This window comes from Nelusetta ayraudi, unplaced genomic scaffold (assembly GCF_046127955.1).
Source record: "Nelusetta ayraudi isolate G7.1 ecotype Tasmania unplaced genomic scaffold, CSIRO-AGI_Nayr_v1 ptg000174l, whole genome shotgun sequence".
NCBI classification, from domain to species: domain Eukaryota; kingdom Metazoa; phylum Chordata; class Actinopteri; order Tetraodontiformes; family Monacanthidae; genus Nelusetta; species Nelusetta ayraudi.
In genome coordinates this window covers 878,134-898,832 of record NW_027466223.1, presented here as the reverse complement: position 1 = coordinate 898,832, position 20,699 = coordinate 878,134, and the positions used below count along the sequence as shown (strand labels likewise).

The following is a 20,699-nucleotide window of genomic DNA, read 5'->3' as shown; positions in this document are numbered from 1 at the left end:
AAGAATTCAGCTTTGAATGCGAAAAACGTGTAGAATATCAGTCCATGTCGTCAAGGTAATGACAGTTAACCACAATACCACAACACTGTCACAGGAATTTTTCCTTTGACTCAGAAGCTGTGTTTCCATTACCCCTACAATTGCGCGAAACCTAAATATCGCAATAAAAAACTGGCAATGGAAACGCCTAAACCTCGAAAAAAAACTCTCAAATATCGCCAAAAGGTTTTCACGCTCTCGTGGGGTGTTTTTTTTTCCAGACGTACCGATACACGTCACTGAACGTGACGTACGGGGCCACCTCAAGTGAAAATTGCACATTGCGTTCCATTCTTGACGGCAAACGACATTGAAATGGACGGGGATGAGATTTTAACGAGAATTACGACTTATGCGCTTCACACCATTCAATGGACATACCTGCAAATCGCAATTGTACTTTGTCGAAATTTTAGAAATAACGCTTTTGTTTTTTGCGAAAAACGGCAATGGAAGCGCAGCCAGCGATGATCTTCACTTTTGATTGGCCAACATCGGTCGTCCGTTCAGCATTGTATCTTCCGCTCCTCTCTTCCTGAACTGCAACAGCTGTATGGGGAGGGGGGGGGGGGGGGAGCAGCGAGCAGTTTCCCTGCAATGAAAGCCTTCCTCCGTTCCACTCTCAGCCTGCGTCCACTCTGCCTGCCTCAACTGAATAATGAGGTCTGGGGGAGAAAAAAAAAAGAAGGCCTGAGGCAATAAATGTATAAAATTACCTCCAACACCCCGTGTGTTGCTGTGAGTTGTCATTTTGTGCCACTTTTGGGTATTCATTCACCTGCATCAGGCTATATTTACATTTATGCCTTAAATATTTATGTTTTATTTAATGATGTAATAAATCTAAAAACTGAGGGACCGCTGAAATCGCATTTCGGCGCGGACACGTTTTTGCGATGCGTGACCCATTTGGAGATTTTTAATTTTTCGCCCTGCACTCGCGCGTATTTATTTGGAGGTGGCCGAGACGATGGAGTCCACATCTGGCCGTGGGTGCATTCAGTGACCTGCACCCAGCAACTGTTTTCCTTCCGGAAAAAACGGTCCGCCCACCTTGTTACAGAAGAACTTATGTCAAGTCTTTTGTAACATTTTTTACAAAAGACAACTGGTGTGGGTGTGTGTGTGTGTGTGTGTGTGTGTGTGTGTGTGTGTGTGTGTGTGTGTGTGTGTGTGTGTGAGCGCGCGCGCGCGCGGATGAGAGCGCGCGTCTTACACAACAGCCTATTAATAGACGTCCATTCAGGGCTATAATGAGCGCAAGCTCAGGAGGAGGCAAAGCCTGGGTTGTTTCCACCAGTGGGGGATGGAACAGACTCCTCGGGGATGAGAGCATCACACACGTTATGTGGTCACTGTGTAAGACAGACGTCGTCTACTATCATCCTCTACTTCGATTTCTTAGAAAAACAAACAATGCGTCCTCCAAAAGGCAAAGTGGTGTCGGATTTAGTTGAATGTAATGCAAATACATATTGCAAACATCAATCTGTTCGTAAGTCTGCTGGGCCCCTGTATATACTTGGTGGTGGGATCTGACTGTAGCTTTATAAGTGCGCCTCTTTATGTAAATATGAACGCTTTATCAGCAAATAAAGGGAATTTTCACTCAACATCCCTAAAGCATACTCCATTTAATGTCAACAGTCATCTAAACGCAAGACGATGGATCTTAAAAAATAAACTTCTAAATTGCCATCGTGAAGAAAATGTGGCAAATGATAAAGCAGTATGTATTTTTCAAACCTCGACGGAGGATGTTCAGTCTCCAAATCTTTTCAAAATCGATGAACTGAACTCAAGTAAAAGTTTTGACCATGGGTCTTGCAATTGGCAGTTCTTTAAAGTTATGCTTTAAATCCAAATGTGTGTAAAATACATTTAGTGTCTTATTTATTTATTTAATTAACTCCACTAAAAAAATGGTAGAACACTCAGTTGACAATAATCTCAAGTGCTCTTTGACATAATGTCTTCTCAAGCGCACAAGGATACCAAATACTTTGGTGACTCTCAGATAAATTGAGAGTTTAACTTGTTCGGACGCGGGATCACACAAGCGGCCGCCGCATCAGTCGGAAATGAGGGATCGCTTTCGGTTACGAGGCGAGAATTTTTTATTTTTTATCTTTTTTTGCATCGAGCCTTCCTGCCCCGGCGCGCCAGCGTGAACAATCAATAAACCCAGCGGAGGCTGACGGTGTTCACTTGAGAAATGAGCGCCGATAAATACACAACTCGCCCGCTCCAAAGTTTACACGCACACACGCGGAGAGTTTTAGTTGGAGCGGAAAAAATTTATACTTCGCGTCTTGGAATAAGCTTCGCCCGAGAATTTATAATCCGCATGTTTCAGCCAGCGTTCCCCGAGAGGTGTGGAAATGAGACTCGGCTGTTGGGAATAATCCACTTCTTTAATGACTTCTCTGTACAAAGCGATGGATCGCGTGAACCTGCAGGGGGTTTTTTTCCCCGCTAAGAGCCTTGGCAGCGCACCGCTAACACAGCTCTCGCTATAAATACACACATCATGCAGAGCAGTGCCGGTTTGATGTAAACACGTCTTCAGTGTACAGCGTGCGCTTATTCTTTGAGCCGAGGGCTGCAGGACGGCTGTTCTAACATCACCCCAGCGCAGCAGCAGCAGCACACGGCTGGCTTTCATGCGCCCGCCACTGTCTTCAATAATTAAAATTCCATTATGAAGTCTTAAATCAGTTCATAAAGTCGAGGGCAAGCGGCGCTCAAGTTGACAGTTTCATGGAGCGCATGGGGCTTTATAAGCCGTAATATTACTGTAATTGGACTGCCTCTGGATCCGTTCTAATATGGTGCATTCAAAAAACAACTTTGAACACTGGAAGGTACCTTAAAACCCGTGAGATTGGATTAAATTTTAAAGTGATTCTAGGAAAAAAAAAATTTAAAATGATTTATGATAAAAAAAATTAAAAAAAAAGGTACGAAACCCATTGGGAAAATACTCCTGTCAGAAAATTTATGGGGGTAGAGCTCAGCTACTGTAATGCTGTAGTGCGTTTTCACTCGGTCTCAGAACTGCTGCCGGGATGTCGGGGCTCGCAGCTGCAGTTGCTCTTTCAAACCAAAGAAGAACGTAAAGGAGAAATACTGCAGGGTTTTCTGTAGGGAAAAAAAAAGATTTCAGCAGCAAAGTTCTGGTTCAATCGTACGCATTGCAGCTTGTTGCGTTGCCCCCCTTTGATACCTCAATGTCTTACAAAATGCTCACAAAAAAATAATTGGATGACAACAAGTTTGACTGACGCAAGGCTTGGCCCAATCAATTTTTTCCCCGATCGATAACGGCCCGTCCAAAAATGTCGGGCTCATCCCAAAATGAAAAGGTGAATTAAGACGAATGGACTCCCAAATGGAAACGGCCAATCGTTTGTGCACAAAAATGTAAAACAAAGCGGAGATGACGCGACGGACGTAGTGCAGCATGTCATCTGCATAGCGCAGCGTGTCATCCGCACAGATCAAGGGGGGGGAACCGATGCGCTGGACTCGGCCGAGACAGGAAGCTTGACTCCGGGTTGGTCCTTGTCTGGTGCGCTTTGTTTCACCCTGCAGAAAACACGACGCAGTGGGACACGAGTACACATCAAAGCAAGCGTATGTCAAGCTTCAGCACGCGCGCGCGCGCGTTTGGCTCGGCGAACGGAGCTCCCATGAGTCACGCTGACTCGCGCGCAGATGTAACCTGGGTAGCCACATGTCATGTACACGCAGAGAGCATGCCTGAGACAGTCCGGGCCACTGAGCACACATCCTGCGATATCTGAACAGCGTTGCGGTTGCACGACCCCCCCCCCCCAACTCCCGCCCGCCCGCCCGCCTGCCCGCCGCACACACAGACAGACACAGAAATGCGTACACGTACACTCTCCGCCTCCGCGAACACTCGTTTACATCAGGCTGACTGTGCAGCTGCTGTGATCTCCCTCCAGCCCATAAACATGCCCTTCCTCAACATATTCCCTGGTCCCCTGCAAACTCCAGGGGGGCCTACTTCCGGCAGTCAAAAACGTCTGGTTTGATATCACAGGTGCGCCGCGTTTGAGCCGCGGAGAAGGGCTCGTCGATCGCCCACACGAGGCCCACGTCGAGGGAAACTTTCTGCTGAATGTAAAAAGGGAAGGAAAAAAAAAACGGCTGTATAGTAAAAAAAAAAGAAATACTCTTTCATCTCCGCACGGAGGCAGGAGATAAATAAGACGGGCCGGCAGCGGGTGGCCGCGCAGCCGGCCCCTCTGGGCCGCGATGAAATGCGTAACACTTCCTGAGCCGGAGGTCCCCTCCCCTCACCCCCCATGAAAATAATCAGAGATTAGAGGAGAGAATGAAAAATGTCTGGGCCGTGTTGACGTAGCAGATTTGCTGCTGAGGTCTTCAGAAACGGCACTGTTCTATTTGAAGAGATTGCGCCGTCTGTCTCTCGCACTTACTGTCAGATGAAGCGGTTCAGCAAAGAAGGGGGGGGGGGGGCAAAAAAGCGTTTGCACTCTTGTTTCTGCTGTCGGGTGGAGTCCTTCTCCCTTACCTTTTGTTTTCAAAAGGACATTTGACACACATCAGCTTGAGGTCATTTTGGATTTTTGTCTGCCTGTCCGTCAGTGTTTTTGCAGAACGAACGTAATCAATTTCAACAGCATATCTATCTAACTTTGGTTGCTTATTCGGCCTAACCCTAACGGCGAGGTTGTGTCAATGCCAGGGGTAATATTTTCCCTCTTACAAGGCAATGAAGCTTATATTTTAAGGAAGCAAAAAAAACTAAATAGCATTGCCCAACAGGTTTTGGCTCACCATCATGACATAAAAATGATTATCATGAACTTAATTCTAGAGTTTTCGGGGGAAGCGTTAGCATGCAGCAAGTCAGGACTGAGAGTGTCTGGAGCCTTGCTCTAGAGGTCGCAGGTTCTTTTGGAAATGACTTTCTCCTCTTTGCCGGGTACTTCAGCAGTACATTTTGACCCTGGTTCCAGTCGTGAAACCGGGGCGGAGGCCGTTAAAAAAGGTCCCAGGTACGAGGTCAGGTTCATGATGATTGTGAGCCGCCAGAGCCTACCAACGCGGGACACTCAGTTTGTCACCTCAGGAACGAGGGAAGCTGCATTTTCCTCGTGGCGTCGTGAGCCAAGTCCGACTCGAGGAGCAGCAATACCTGCTGCCCATTTCGCAGAGAGGTAACTTTTACTCTGTGTCAGCCACTGTGGCGACAGACGGTGAAGCTAACCTAGCCGGTGGCAGGTTCAGCCACGCAAACCAAGAGTCGGTTTCGGTCTCCTCTGAAACACTCTCGCTCTCAGTTTATGTTCAGCAGGCTATGATCTCGAAGACTCTCGCCTGCACACCGTGTGTTTATGCCCAATTAGGTATTAAGCAAGCAACATTTAAACCAGTGCATTTACTCGATCAGCAATTTTCTCCCTTTTTTTTTTTTTTTTGCTGCTGCTCCAGTTCCCCCCCCGCCCCCCTCATTGACGGATATGTTCAAATTCTCTCAATGACTGTTTGAGAATTTCTCCTTTGCAGCAGACTAAAGTACACGGACTATGTCTAACTGACAGTTGCCACAGTGGCTTGTAGCAGAGATACGCCCCTTGTGGCTGAAATGATCTGTCGAGCAAACATGGTTTTCTGACACACTGACCAGTTTTGTTTTCTGCCTCTTGACGGTATTCATTTGCATTGCAAACAGCTATTGAAAATTACAAGTCTACGAACAGACACCACCCAAAGAGGATTGCCATGCAAAACGGGCGCGAGTAGGGTTTTGTTTTGTTTTTTTTGACAATGTTTGGATTGTTGGAGGAAAATGGAAAATAGCTCGATTGGAGGACAACAACAGGATATATTGGTGTTTGTGGGTTTTGTTGACGGCTGCATCTTTCTTCAAGGTCGATATCAATCCGACAGAAAGCACACTCACCCCCCCCGCCCCCATCAGATTCAGGACGTGGAAAAAGAAAAACAGAGAACACTTTGGGTCAAGAAGATGGCAGAAAATCCATCTGTGAGTGAGAGCGGAGTTGAGTGAGGTGATGCAGAGTCGGATTCAAAAGTTTTGGTTGCAAAAAAAAAATAAGGCAGAAAAAAAGGCAAACTTTTTTTTCCCCCTTCTCCTGTGAATAAGCACAGGACGGCGGCTGTTTTTGAGGCCAATCCTTCTATATTTACGGCAGAGATGGGTATCGACGGGAGGAGAAAAGAGGCTCCAGAGAAACAAAGACATTTAACGAGAAGCGTTCCCCGCAATCAAAACAAATCATTTATAGTTAACCAAATGTCTCACGGCCCGCGCCTGTCTGAGGCGCTCGCCGCGAAAGGAGGGGCGTCGCATCCTGCAGCCAGCCAGCCAATCAATAGCGTGATTAATGGAGCTAATTTTACCTGGACACTGCGGATCATTACTTCCTGCTCTCCGTCTCTTCCTTCCTCCTGTCTATACGGGAGTGGATAATGCCTTTGCCTCGCTAATGAGAGTCCTAGAGACATGCTGGGGACAGTCGATGGTCAAGCACACATTGTGAATCCGTTCAAAAGCAATGGCCCGACTTCCCCCTTTTCCATGTCTTGTATGTTTAAGCACCCAAATGTACAGCCCATACTTGCTGATCTAAAACATACATCCTACGTAACTGTGTTACGTAACTGTGTTACGTAGGATCAGTTTCTTTCTGACATGTATTTCTCTATAACCTGACTCGCTAAATGTACCTCGTGCCTCGTCGTCTACCGCTTTTACCCATTGCCGACCCTACCCGTGGGCCAGCTCGCGGGGGGCAGTTTTCATTAGCAGGGTAACCCAAACTGCCCTCTCCCCAACCAATTCCACCTGCTCCTCCAGTGGCACGCCAAGGCATACCTAGGTCATGCCTAGACCAGCTTGGAGATACAGTTTCTCCAGCGTGTCCTGGGCGTGTCCCAGGGCCTCGTCCCAGTTGGGTATGCCTGGAAGACCTCCCCGGGGGGGCGGAGGGGGGGCAGTGGCTCTACTCCAAGCTCCTTGTGGGTGACCAAACTTCTCATCCTATCCCTAAGGGAGAGGGTGCTTGTATCCGCCACCTTATTCTTTTGGTCGTGACCCAAAGCTCATGACCATAGGTGAGAGTCAGGAGGTAGGTTGATCAGTAAATCGAGAGCTTCTCTTTGCAGCCGAGCTCCCTCTTCGCCACAACGGCATCGCTGCCCACGCTGCTCCAACCCGTCCGTCAATCTCTGTCTCCATTCGACCCCTACTCGTGAATAACACCCCAAGATACTCGAGCTCCTCCACCTGGGGCAGGACTTTCCTCTGAACCTGGAGTGAGCGCTACGCCCTTTTTCCGGCTGAGGACCATGGCCTCAGATTTGGAGGTCTGATCCTTGCCCCAGCCTGATAATTTTTTTTTTTTTACACTAGGCTTCCTTATGGTGTGAGGGGTCATGAAGGCCAGTGCCATGGAGTTTAACTAAACTTTCAAAGCCTGTTTAAAGTCAACGAAGAAGGTGTGCTCCATCAAGAAAACTTCAGTTCCTTTTTTGTTCTTTTTGAATACAGAAAGGTCGGCCACCTCCAATAAAACTGCCACTGCACCAGGGTCCACAGTGATCCCCTTAACTGCATCCGCCAGTAGTTTCTTGATCTTCTGGGATGTTTAAGAGACACTGCGACTGTCACTCCTCCCACCTCCTTGTGAATGAAATAATCCAACTGAGTGGCACATCAAGCTGCCACGCAGAGTGAAATTGTTAGTGTTGTGATGGAGAATTTAAGATTTGTAGCGGAGGAGGGACACCTTTGACACTGACTTATATATCCCGTAAACTGTTAAAAAAAACACGGTTTACGATTTTATGTGTTTCATCAGAGGGGTTCTCTCCCCCCCCCCCCACCCCCCCCACCCCAATGATTTCTTTTCCAAACATGAGGAAATGTGTCATGGCATTTAACATTTTCGAGCCACAACTGAGCCTCTCTCGTTGACCTTAACCTTAAGCTTTGTTTGGACGCGGGACAAATCAGAATGAATCGGATGCGGTCCCTCCCTCTGAATTTAAATTGTGCGGCCTGCCATGTCACGTAAAAGAACCCCTGGAAAAAAAAAAAATCCCATCACCTACAGATGTAATATTTCCCCCCTCAAGACGAGCACGAAAATCTCTTACTTGTGTTCTGTGCTGGAAGAAAATGAGAAAAGAAGAAAAAAAAAAAGAAGAAACATCAGTAGTTGGTGATACAGTGAATGTGAATCAGCCGAGCGCCGCTGAGAGGGCTTTGATGTTGAGCATCAGAGCGAGCTTGTGCACGATTGTTGGGCAGCAGGCACTTCCAAGTTTTTCCATATTGTGTTTGCTCTCTGTAGCTTTTCACAAACGTTGCAGTGAGGTGGGAGCCGTCTTACCTCGTGGAGCAGCAGCACGGCAGAACTTCCCTGCCAAAGTTACTAAATCCGTTCAGAAGCTCTCCGTTTGCCATCTTTTTGAATCTCGAATTTTGATATTTGAAGAGATTTTGTTTGCCACAAACGAGCTTCTGCTTGAGACGGTTGGGATCCTTGATGATCCACCGACGCCCTGGACCTGCATAAACTGGTGTACCGGTGACGGCTGGGCAGTGCAGTGTCCCGATGAGCCCTTCAGCATAGCGAATCACTTTCCTTGCATCTCCCTCCCGACTCCCCTGGGAGCTGCGGTTGCCAGGCAGTGACGGGAGCACAGAGCCAATGGTGGCAGAGGAAGGAGGAGGGTTTGCAGATGTTTCCTCGGCCGCCCTTTTCTCAAGGGGCAAACCCTCGAGGCTTTCCTCCACTCCTGGCTCGACTTGGTAAGAGTGTAGTTCGAGAAAAAAAACAAAACTCGAGCTCTACATTTAGTCTTCTGTTCTGAATGTCCAACGAACAGATACAAGCTGAGTTTTGCAATGGTCCTTCTTAACCGAGGACAGGTTACGCTGGGTAATAGGACCGCCCTCGGTGACATTGCGCAATTGATTTCTAGGATTGCATATCTGAGCAGACACGTTCTCTGAGGGAAAGCGTGCAGAGGAGTTCGTCCTTCGTTCGTCCTGTCGAGCGAAGGAGGCACGTAGCCGTTGGCCATCCGACTGACTCGAGAGGGAGTGAGGAACCGATCAAACAAAAGTGGTTGAACAGTTTTTACTTTTTCAAGTCCCCGCCACAACCAGCCTCTTGCGCTCGCACCTGCTCGCCCCTCTCCTCTTTGCCAGATTGTTCCTCTGCTATTCACAACTCTCCAGCACACTTTTCCCGCTTGTTTTTGCCCGTCGCCATCCCTACCTGCTCCTTTTCTCGCTGCCTCCTGCCTCCCCTGGGTAGCAGCGGTGCTATTCATTTTTCTTTTTGGAAGATGATTCATGTTGTGGACCATTTTTCTTCAAATAGGAGGCTGTTGTTGTTGTTGTTGCTGCCGCCTTCTTTTAGAGGAAGATTTTTATTTATTTATGAGAACAGTTGCCCACCTCAATGTTCTCACTTCCCCGGTGAGCAAGCTCTGTCCTCGGTTGATCGTCCTGATTCTTCTTGCTAAAAATATTTTTGAACTTACCGCACCGACGGTCTTTGTGCGTTGCATTTTGCTTTCTGTTATTCCCGTTTTTTCCAAAAACAACAGGAACAGGCGAAAGACGCGGGCGTCAAAACACGTGGTCCGCGTTTGAATTAAAATGCGACATTTTGGGGTTTTTAAACTTCTGGCAGGTTGATGCGTCTCCCGCCTCGGTGCCTCGCAACGGTGAAACAAACGTCTACGGCAGGAAGCAGAAACTACGAAAGCTCTCAGTCAGGACGCGGTGGGAAATCCAAACAAAGTGTCAGACCTGAGAGGGGGGGAACAAAAAGAAATAATACTGTTACAGTTACACTTTCAACAAATACATTATGCGTCTCTGTTGAGGGTCTGGAATGTACAATAACAGCCTGAGTGTGTTTTCATATACGTGCGGGTTGTTGTTCTAAGGAGAACCGAAGCCGGTCCTGGAAGGGGTAGAAATTGGGAGCAGACTTTGTGTTTGTCTCGTCTGAGCTGCTCAATTAGTGCCAGCGGACAATGAAGACGGCCTCTCTTTGTAGCGGCGGTACGAGACGGTACCCCTTTAAACCTCATTCAGTACCTCCACAAGTGGTGCCGCAACTGAATTGAAACTGCTTATTTATTTATTTATCTATTTTTTTAAATACCCGATTTCCATCTTAGAAAGAAAAATCATTGATTGCTGCCGGAAAATTAAGTCGGCCCCTTCTGCGCTGCTGCCAGACCTGGCGTTGCCTCCAAAAGGAGGGGAGGGAGAGTTGGGTGATGGTCCTCATCCATCATGTCACACACGTTCCTCTACAAACGCATGGCTGTCGAGTTCTTGGGTTCTCCGAAGGCCCTTTTAATGCGTAGAGAGGCGCTGAACGGGACTGAGTGCAATGGCATGCGGGGCGTGAATTGATGGGGTCAGAAAAATTGGGGGGAGTTTACAGAATTTTTTTTGTGAGTCCAAAAAAAAAAAAGATTGTCACTTCTGAGCAAGCACACCAGGCTGAAGCGGGCGGAGACTCACTGAAACGAGCTGGGTCATGAGCGGCACACAGGAAAGGTGTTTAGTGAGGAAGGAAACAGAAATGTGAATGAAAATCATCGCCGTGTCTCTCAGGATGGCAATCGCCACTGAGCGTTTGTTGAAGCTCAAGAAGAGTTTGATGCTCAGGAGATTTTTCTAGCGGGGCCCGCTCACGTTTGCTTTGCGTCAACGGGAGGGTGGGGGGGGAGGGAATTTACGGCGACGCCAAGATGGGTTCTGAAGACCCGAAGTCTCACACAACCATCTGGCAAGAGCTCCAGTCTGAAACATCCCCAACCAATCGGTGCCCCTTTGAAGAAGTCGGCCGCAGATGTGTGCGTCGGATGGTGCGGATGGTCGGCGTTGTTTTTTTTTTTTTTTTTTTTAGTGGTGGGAGCCGTTTTCACTTTACTCCAGACGGGCTTTAGTCAGAGTTTCTTTGAACATTATGGTGCTTCGCTGCTCCAATTGACAGATTTGTAAATCAGTCCCCCCCCCCCCCCTTTTTTTTTTTTTTTTTTAAATCAAATTCCCCTGTGTGACCTCTGGGTCATGTGAGCGAAATCCCCATAAGGTTTTTGAAAACATTACATTTCGGAATTTTCGGGCAAAATAAGGCTGGACGTTGCGTCGTCTTGGACAGGAATAGCTTAGCTTAGCTGGCCAGTAATGGTCTTTTTATATATATATATATATATATATATATATATATACATATATGTGTATATGTGAATGGAAAATACATTTTTGAAAGACGATAGAGCATCGAGAAGCGGAGGAAATAATTCACTTTGACGTTGAATAAGTTGCCAAGCGCTCCGGAGACGTCGCGTCCCATCCATCCATCGTAATGATTGACGTGAACCACGCTGCAGTCCGATCTCCTCAACGCCAGCTGGACCTCCCCTCTTGCAAAGACCCCGGACATGCAATAACCATTAATCTCTGTGTCCGGGCCTTTTATCATCGGTTCTACAGTTACAGCCGGAAACCTGCCGACCTTGCGCGAGCTCCTCTCGGCGGCGCTGGCCGCCACCAGGATATATGGTCCTTAACCTGAGAGGGGCCTTAAGGTGGTGCACCGTAAGGACCGGGGTGTGGGGGGGGGTTAAATGAAAACGTATCGCTCGTGTCCCTGTTGCAATCGCTCAAGCTTTGAGCCAATGGCAGCAGCAGCAGCAGCAGCGGCGGCGGTGGAGGAGGAGAGGAGGGCAGACAGGAATAGAACTGCAGGAGATGAAGAAAGAAGGAAAAAAAATAAACCCAAACAGCTTTGGCCAGTGTGGATGGACGTGGCCGATTGTTTTTTTTTTTGCCGTGGCGGTCGCCGATATTGGTTCAGCTCAGGCTCTGGGTTGTGAAACCGGCGTGCGTGATGCAACAGCACTGGAATCAGGCGGACGAGAGAGAGAGAGAGACGCGTGTACCTTTTTTGCGGCGCGCGCACGCGGTGTAGCCCGTTGAATTTAGCACTGGCTAACTTGCGCGCGGCTACTTTTTTTTTTTTTGCGGTAGGGCGAAAGGAGGGAGAGAAATAGCACGAGGGAAATGGCGAGACGAGAGGGTAGAACGGACGGAAGGTCCGCGTTTTAACGCACAAGTTGAAGTCAAGCGAAATTTGCCATACGGGAAAAGTTTGTTTTCAAGGTTGTTCTCCCTGAAACGACCTTGAAATTATCCGCCGTTTTACTTTTCCGGGAGCCTTACGTCGCTGCCTGATGGCGTCACCACGCTTTTATTTTTTAACGTGTTTTTTTTTTTTTTTTTTTTACGCCGGAAGGGCGGTCACAGATTGGGTAATCTACACACATTAACACATTGGGGCGGTAAAGTACATACATTGGCGCAGACGTTAAGTCAAGAACACATTTCGAATCATGTATTGATCAGTTTATTCATTCTGGCTGAACACATTTCAAGTCATGGTGACATGTCCGAGTTGTTTTGACTGGAAAACAGCAAAGAAAGGGGTGGGGGGGAAAGAAAGAAAAGAAACAAACAAATCAGTCTGTGAAACAAAACCAGACACACATACAAAGTCCCTCGCCGACAGAAGCTTCTTACGAAACGAGCCGATTTTCAAATTTACCCTCCGGATTATTTAGTTTACAGGAATGTACCACTTCAATCTTTCAAACTCGATTTTAATGTACCTGAAAGTAAAATAGGTGGACGGATTGTGTACATTTAAAATGCAAATAATAGTCATAGAAATTAAAAAAAATAATAATAAAATTGAAAGATTTTTTTTTTTTTTTTCTCCAAGAGTAAACTTCTTCCTTTTTTTTTTCTCTCGAGGAGTTCCATAGCCACGTTGAGCCGAACCGGTTTGATGTACAGACTGTAAATGCTTGCATGCATGTTGACACAGGCACTGATCTTGACTTCCTCAGTCAGGAGACGACGAGCATTCTGGGAACCGTGAGCGCTCTCAAACAAGGCAGTAAACAGTATTAAAAACAAAAAAAACAAAGCAAAAAGTTTGTTTTTTTTCTTCTTCTCTCCATTAAGCGATTTAAGAATCAACGTTCCTGATTCAAACCATTTAAACGATAGGAGGCTGGGCTACAGAGAAAAAAACAAACAAAAAACAACAGTAAATCCAATGACAACACTCAAAAAGCTCATAATTCGCTTCAATTCTGCAGTATGAAAAATGATAAAAGTGACAAAATACCTAACACACAAAAAGTAGTGGCTTAGCTCCATCACCTCTCCACACATCGGTTTCACGATACAATACATTACTCTCAATACAGACTGTTTATTCTGTCCACAGCAGCCCAGCAAGCCAGTGCTGAGAATTCCGGGTAACTAAAATCCGAGGATAAAAAACAAAACCAAAAAAAAAAAACAGAGAAAAAAGTCACAGAAAGCTCACAATTAGCATTTATTACAAAATAAATTTAACCAAACAAAATGTTGTATACAAATTAAAAACAAACAAACAAAAAGCAAGCACAAGAACTATGAATCATAATTAAGGCGAGTGAAAATATTGCAGAATAATTTTGGCCCCTGTGTCTCAAACAGACCGCCACAACAGTCAGAGCTCTTTATCGCTGCAAGGATCCAGAGGGGGGGGAGATGGGAACGAAGATGAGAGGTATGTAAAAAAAAAAAAAAAAGCGATCCTCTTTGGAGAGAAATTGATTTTATTTGGTTTTATTTTGGTCTCTTCCTCAAGAACGTATTAAAGGGAACAGTGAGGACCGTTTTCTCGAAGGAACTCAAATGGAAATACGCAAGTATGAGTAAAAACATGAAGAATGGCTTGAAGTTTGTTGTTGTTTTTTTAGTTTTTTTTAAACGTGGTTGACTTTTTTTTTTTGGTGTACTTAATTGTGGGGCACAGAATGAAGTTTTGGGTTGGGGGAGGGGGAGGGGGAGGGGGAGGCACCAAGATCAGAAAATAGAAAAGAGTTGCTTCTCTAACAACCTGATGGATATGAGACGGCAATGCAGTGCCCTGCGCGCGTGTGTGTGTGTGTGTGAGGGTGTCGGGAAATCTGACCTCTGATTAAAAGCTGTTGGGCAAAAAAAAAAAAAAAAAAAGATAGAATAAATAAAAAAAATTTAAATGGGACGGAAAGTTTCTGAGACACGAAGTGATGATGACGCTCCTAATTTCTTTGCTCGTGTTTTTTGACTGACATTTCAGGCAAAAGATCCCCTTTTAAATTGTCTCTCTTGTTCCCCTGTTTTGTTAAAAAGGCGGAAAGGGGTTTTGGCGGAGTCAACTTTTAGGTCCTGGGGGTCCTCCTTGCGCGTGAGGGGTGGAGTTGGGGGGGCGGGTGGGGGTGCTCGACAGGCTGCTCGGCTGTTTCTGCAGGTTCCGACTGCTGAGCGAAGGTTGTTTTTTTTGTTGTTGTTTTTTTTCAGATCAGCCACCAGGCGAGGGAATACAAAACTAAACCAAAAAAAAACAAAAAAAAAAACAAAAACAGGAGGCGGCGTTCTTGTCCTTGCCCTGAACTCCTCCGTCCCACCTGGTCCCACCCGGCCGCCTCACACCCACTCCTGCATGGAGCGCTTGCAGTATAGTATGTGGCGCGGCGTGCCCTTCCTCTTGAACTGCACCACCGTGTAGATGAGCACCAGCAGGCAGAGCGCCAGCACGCAGGGGATGACGATGGCCACCGCCTTGACGGTGACGGCCTCGCCGTCCACCTCGATCACCACGTCCGTGTTGCCGTCGTCGCCCGGCGGCCGGCCGGGCTCGACGGGCCGCAGCTCGCAGCCCATGAAGTCCTTGAGGATGGAGCGCGGGTAGCCCGGCTCCACGCGCAGGAAGTTGTTGTTGAACTTCCAGTACTCCTTCCCCTTGTAGAAGTAGGTGAACCCTGGAGGTGGAGGGGAGAGAAAGAGGTAAGGTGTTGGTGGATGCACACAGCACACAGTGGATGATCGCTATTAATATAGCATGTGTATATATGTACATACAAATATATATACATATATATATTTATGTATATATATATATATATATACATATATATGTGTATATATATGTATGCATATATATATATGTGTATATATATGTATGCATATATATATATGTGTATATATATGTATGCATGTATATATATATATGTATGTGTATATATATATGTATATATGTATGTACATCCTGATGTGCAAAAATCTCCCGCTCACTTCTTTTAGTGCGTAGCGCAGAGCACAGCGTGGAGAGGGTGGGACAGGCAGAGCCGCGACTGCGGGTTGGAGTCGGGTCAGCAGCGTGCGAGTATCAAAAACGCGGCTCGCTGGTGCGGCGGTCGCTCAATTATCGCTGCTTATCTGGGTCACTATTACCAGCTCGACACACTGACTGGCTTGTGGCTGCGCTAAACAAGGGCAGCCACATCTAGGCGTAAAAAAAACTAAACAAATCTAAAAAAAATATATATATATGTGTGTATATATATATATATATATAGACGTATGAAAAAGTCCTCAGACGTGGCTCCGCCCTTCGCGCTCTGATTGACGCCCGCTCCACTTGGCCCAGCTGGTTCGACCCGCCCCGGCTACCGATCTGGTGCTGGATCTGTGGCGCAGATGGCCGAGGGCTCGTCCCCACCTGCACCCTCCCGACCCCCCCTCCTAACCCCACACACACACACACACACACACTCCAGTCTAGGTGACTGCCAAGAACGGGCCCAGACCCACCTGGCGGGAAGCGTCCAATGGGAAAAGCGCTTCCCGCCCTCCGTGATATCCTGAGCTTCACAGCTTGAAATCCCACCTAGCGCCGCTCGGCCGGGGCCAGCTGGCAGCGAGCGGCGCGAGAGCCCAGCGGCAGTCTTGTCCTTTCTAGCGTTTCCACAGTCCTGCTCCAACTGGGTCTTCTGGGTCGACGGATTACGAAACATTCTACTAAAACATTCTACTACACCCCCCCCCCCCCCGGCCCACCATTTGGCTATTCACGCGCGAGTTTGTTTTACATTTCAGAGGCAACGCAACCAACCCCCACCGCACCGCCGAGTCTGGCCGCGCTAACTGGGGCGGGCTCTAATCGATGCGACTCCGCTCTGGAATCACCGTCCAATTGGCGGCCCGATCGCTGGATCGATGACGGCCGGCTGGCACATGAGGCCGCGCGCCGCCGGCTCGGCCAAATGTGAATGCGGCGGGACGGGACGGGACAGAACGTACCGTTGGCTTTGTCCACAAAGGCCCCCTGCGGCGAGTCGGGCACGCCCCTCCAAATGGTGATGGGCTTGGGGTAGCCGGGGTCCATGGTCCTCATTTCCTCATTGAAGCGCCAGTATCTGGGAGACAAGACGGACTTGATGGGCTGATCTGCGATTTTTATTTTTATTTTTTATTTTTATACAATGATACAATGCCGATTTTGATGCTGGTTCCAGAACGATACTGTTTTACAAACCAATTTGAATAAAACAAACAAAAAGACATTACAACGGTAAACGCCCAAACGTTTTATATTCAATTTCACTGGCGATTTAAACCAAGATTTTCTCCAAACGAAGTTTCCAGCGTCCTCGGCCAAAAGGACCCACATTAACGACCAAGTTGTCACTTTGGCACGACGCTAATTTTCACTTTTAACGCAAACAAAAGCGTTCCTGTGTCTTTAGTTCACGCCTCTGTAATGTGAAGGGCCAATCAGATCTTGACACACGTGGGAAATGTTTTACTTTCTTGGCGACTGGAATTTGAAAGACGATTAATTTTTCGGTGTTCGATTGATCGGTGCTACAAATACATCGTTAGTTCGGTACCAACCATTTTGACCTCAACGACAGGATCTAGATTTGTTAGCAGAGGGCAAAAAATGACGGGTACGCAAGGGCTGACGAAAGCTGTCATACTTGACCCCCCCCCCCCCCCTTTTTTTTTTTTTTTCTTTCAAATCTGCATTTACTGCGAGCGAAATAAAAACGACACTTTCGGGTCGTTTGTAAAACCATCACGAGCCGCCGGCGCTGAGGCTTTGAGGCTTCTTACCGGTCCCCTTTGAAGAAATAGGTCTTGGCCACGTCCTCCCACCACACGGCCGTCTCGATGCTCTGAGCCGGCATCCCGTGGCCGAACTGCATGATGTCCTTTGGGTATCCGGGCTGCAACACCGTGTCCTTAAACACCCAGAACTGCTTGCCTGCAAATACGGGGAAATGTGGGAGAGAAAAATGCATGAGAAAACAGGACGGAGGAGGAGGACACCTGCCGGGGGGGGAAGGGGGGGGCTGCGATTACCACCGGGGAGCGACGCGGCAGTCGCTGTGACAGAAGGCGACCTCGTTACAATCGGGAAGCAATAACCTGTTGCCTCGCGTTGCGGCATTTGATGTCGATGCTCTCCTCGTTTTTAAATGGGGTGGCAGCCGTGGTGAAAAGTTGCCCTTGCCCTTGGTTAGAGGCGCTCTGGGTACTTTACTGAGCTGGCAGACTGAGTCAGGAAAAAAAACCAACAACAAAAAACTGCTGAGTTCAGATAAGCAGAAAAACACTTTTTTTTTTTTTTTTTTTTTTTTAATTGGGTGAGTTTTACATCCTAGAGTCAGACAGACATCTGGGATGACTTTTATTTTGGGGGAGAGGCGGCGTACGTCGATGTTTCCTTTTGTTTGGTTCCGCCTTCCGACAGCCTGTTTCTGAGCGAGGGGAAGCGCCTTTCTCCTTTTACTTGGCGGGCGAAGGGCAAACCAGGAGGGAAGCAGCGGGGGGGGGCAAGACTGACGCAACGCACACAGAGAGACGAGAGAACGCAAGACGGCGGAGAACCGGAGTTTTGATCCCCATCTAATCTGGGCTCATCTCTGGTTGCGTTACCCGATCAGTCGGCGCAATCGGGCTCGAGGAGGGGAGGGATTTCCATAAAGGGACCAAAAAAAAATAAAATAAAATTAATCGGGCACTCAGCTTTAAGCCTGAGCTTTCTTTTACAATTAAAAAAAGATTTGCGCTCGTTCGGCTGCCTCGTAAACTTGCATGCGCTGCAGTTTGACGGCAAGGCAGCGGACGGAGAGTCGGCAGGAGGAGCAGCAGCAGCAGCAGGACAAAGTGCCGCGTGAGTCTTCAGTGGGAATGTAGAAGCCGTGTGTTTTGGAGAGGAAATTCCTGTCATTTAACCTCCATTTCTTGCGCTGGCCCTCTTGACCCGGGTCACACTTCCTCTGGCACGCTGGGAAACCGGCGGCCCCCCCCTCCCAGCCGCCACTCTCTCTTTCTCTCATTCATAAAGCAGCGTGCACGTGCTTCGGGCACGCACGTCCGAAACTGGGAGGTCGCGCTTTGGAACGGAAGACTTTTCTGGGGATTTTCTGGTCTTTAGAAATTTTTTTTTTTTTTGGGGGGGGGGGGGGGGGGGGGAAGAGATATTAACACCCGGGACCATTAACACATGCAACAGAAAGATTTGTCATAAACCCTGACACGGAGGTGTCCTGTCAACTGCAGTACAGGTGTCTTTGTATTGCGGTCTACAGCTGCAGTACCACGAGTGTCCACTAGGAAGAAAAAGAAAAATACAGTGGACTGCCAAATTGGATGTCCAGCTTATAGTTCTTATGATACATCTATGCTCTTTTTTTCAGATGCATCAGAGCCATGTCTCCAACAGCCTACAACACCTGGACTTGGATCAACTCCAGCGACGGTGATGATGATGTTGGTCCTGAACATGTTGCCGAGACTTGTTTCTAAACAGGTTCTCTTGTTGTCGCGGTCAGATTAAAGGGTTTCAAACTGGGCATCTTCCAACGTTTCTTTCTGGTTCCTTCACTGGGCATCTTGCTCTCAAAAAGGTCTGATTAGCATAGCTCGATATGATTCGCCCAACACGCTCTTGGCCTGCACGTGCAGCTTCTTAGCGGAAGAGCTGAGGGCAGAGGAGCACCAACTCCAAAACTGGCACAAAGCTGCGCTGTGAAAATGCTGGAAACGCGCTGAATCTGCCTCCAATATTCCCCTCAGCGGCGCCTGCCAACTGACCTGCACGGCGCTGCCATGACAGCGCTAAGCTAATCAGAGTCTTAGCCACGACTCCCCTCCAAACTAGATTCCAAAGCCTCCATCTGCGGATTTATTTCCAGAGAATTCATCAGGCGAGCAGCTGCTAGTTACATGGGGGGGGGGGGGGCTGGATCGCCGCATCTTTTGTTTTCTGACCGACTTTCTACCTAATGTTTTTGTTTCCTACCGCCGCAAGTCCAAATGTGGGACAGACGGAGCGGGGGGGCCTTATGGGAAATGAGCTGGGCATGTTGAAATAACAAAACTGCATTACGTTGGTCTAAATATTTTAAATATGCCGACAGTTGGACTGCCTGGATGTGAAGCAGGTCTGAAGACGCGGCCCTGAAAAACTTGCCAGTTAGCGGCCCTCTTGCACCGCCATATTTCTAAGGAAGCCCGGTGTGGACATTCCAGGTGGCCTGGTGGTGCGTTCTATGTTCAACGCTCGCGTCCTCAAAAGAAAGAAAAAAAAAAAAAAAACCTACAAAGAAGAAGGTGGACGAGTTACCCAGGTTTGTGCGCAAAAGCCACCGTAGTTCACTGGCAAATTTGTGAGGGGGTGAGTGCCGCAATCTGAAATGCAACCACCTGACGTCGCCGTTTCCTCTCAAAACCCCCCAGTATTTCCCACTTCACACTGGTACAGCGGTATGACGGCGTCTCTCACCTTTGAAGAAGACGAACTTGCCCTCGCTGTTCTCGTACGCGGCGTCGATCTTTGCCGGCAGGCCTCTCCAGAACACGTTGATGAGCATGGGGTATCCCGGCATGACCGCGTTGTCCCTCACTCGCCAAAACCAGTGGTCCTGAAAGAGGCACAGTGGACCATTGAACCCGCAGGAAAAAAAAAAACCCCAAGAAAAACCCCAAAACTGCTATGAGATGTTGGGATCATTTAACCTTTAAATCAAATAGCTCAAAAAGTTTGAAGCAAGTTCTTCTGACTCCCATCATGTGTGAGAAGGGTAACGTTGCGGCGACTGGACTGGTTTTTTTTCCAACCCTGAAGACGTTTCACCTCCCATCCACCATTCCAGTTGCTTCAACTGAACCCTTTTACCCGTCACAGACTCTTATCACGATACACCAAATGGAATATTTCCCCCCCCCCAAAAAACCCAAAGCAATACAAAACAGTGGACTCACTGTTTTGCGCCTTTTAGCCAATTGGAAGAAGTCAAAGCCTTCCAATTGATGTGTGAGCGACGCAGAGAGTCGCACGACACCGTCCAAGTGTTACACAAAATTCCCTCTGGAAACTGAGATGAGCCGAGTCGTCCAATCAGCTAAGCACTCTTGGCTTTGTGCAACACACTGCATCCAATCCCCCCCCCCCCCGGTATTGGACCCCTGATATCTTGGTGTCTGCTTTGCGTCTCGCAGCCGGGGTGCAATTAGAACAGGATGCTTTCGTGCTCCGGCGCAAAAGTGGACTGACCGCAAGAACGGCCGAGCGCTTACTGTGCGGTGTGACACCATCCAAGCCTTCGACGAAATTCTCTCGAAAGCCAGTTAAGCTGTTAAAAAGAGACCATCTTGTCCTCGGGGGGGGCAACTTGCAGCGGCTCCCCCCCCCTTCTTTTGCTATTGGAAG

General features: G+C 47.9%; 1 protein-coding gene across 2 annotated transcripts in view; it reads right to left on the bottom strand.

The window, feature by feature from the left end:
* Positions 1-13,115: 13,115 nt before the first annotated feature.
* Positions 13,116-20,699, bottom strand: part of mmp16a (matrix metallopeptidase 16a (membrane-inserted)) — a 63,763-nt gene continuing 56,179 nt past the window's right edge. For both annotated transcript variants that reach the window (XM_076014854.1, XM_076014856.1), the window contains 4 exons: positions 19,773-19,911; positions 17,096-17,246; positions 16,280-16,395; positions 13,116-14,958 (listed from right to left, as the gene is read on the bottom strand). In XM_076014854.1, the coding sequence (XP_075870969.1) occupies positions 14,624-14,958; positions 16,280-16,395; positions 17,096-17,246; positions 19,773-19,911 (741 nt within the window). In that variant the 3' untranslated portion in view covers positions 13,116-14,623. The remainder of the gene's footprint in view (positions 14,959-16,279; positions 16,396-17,095; positions 17,247-19,772; positions 19,912-20,699) is intronic.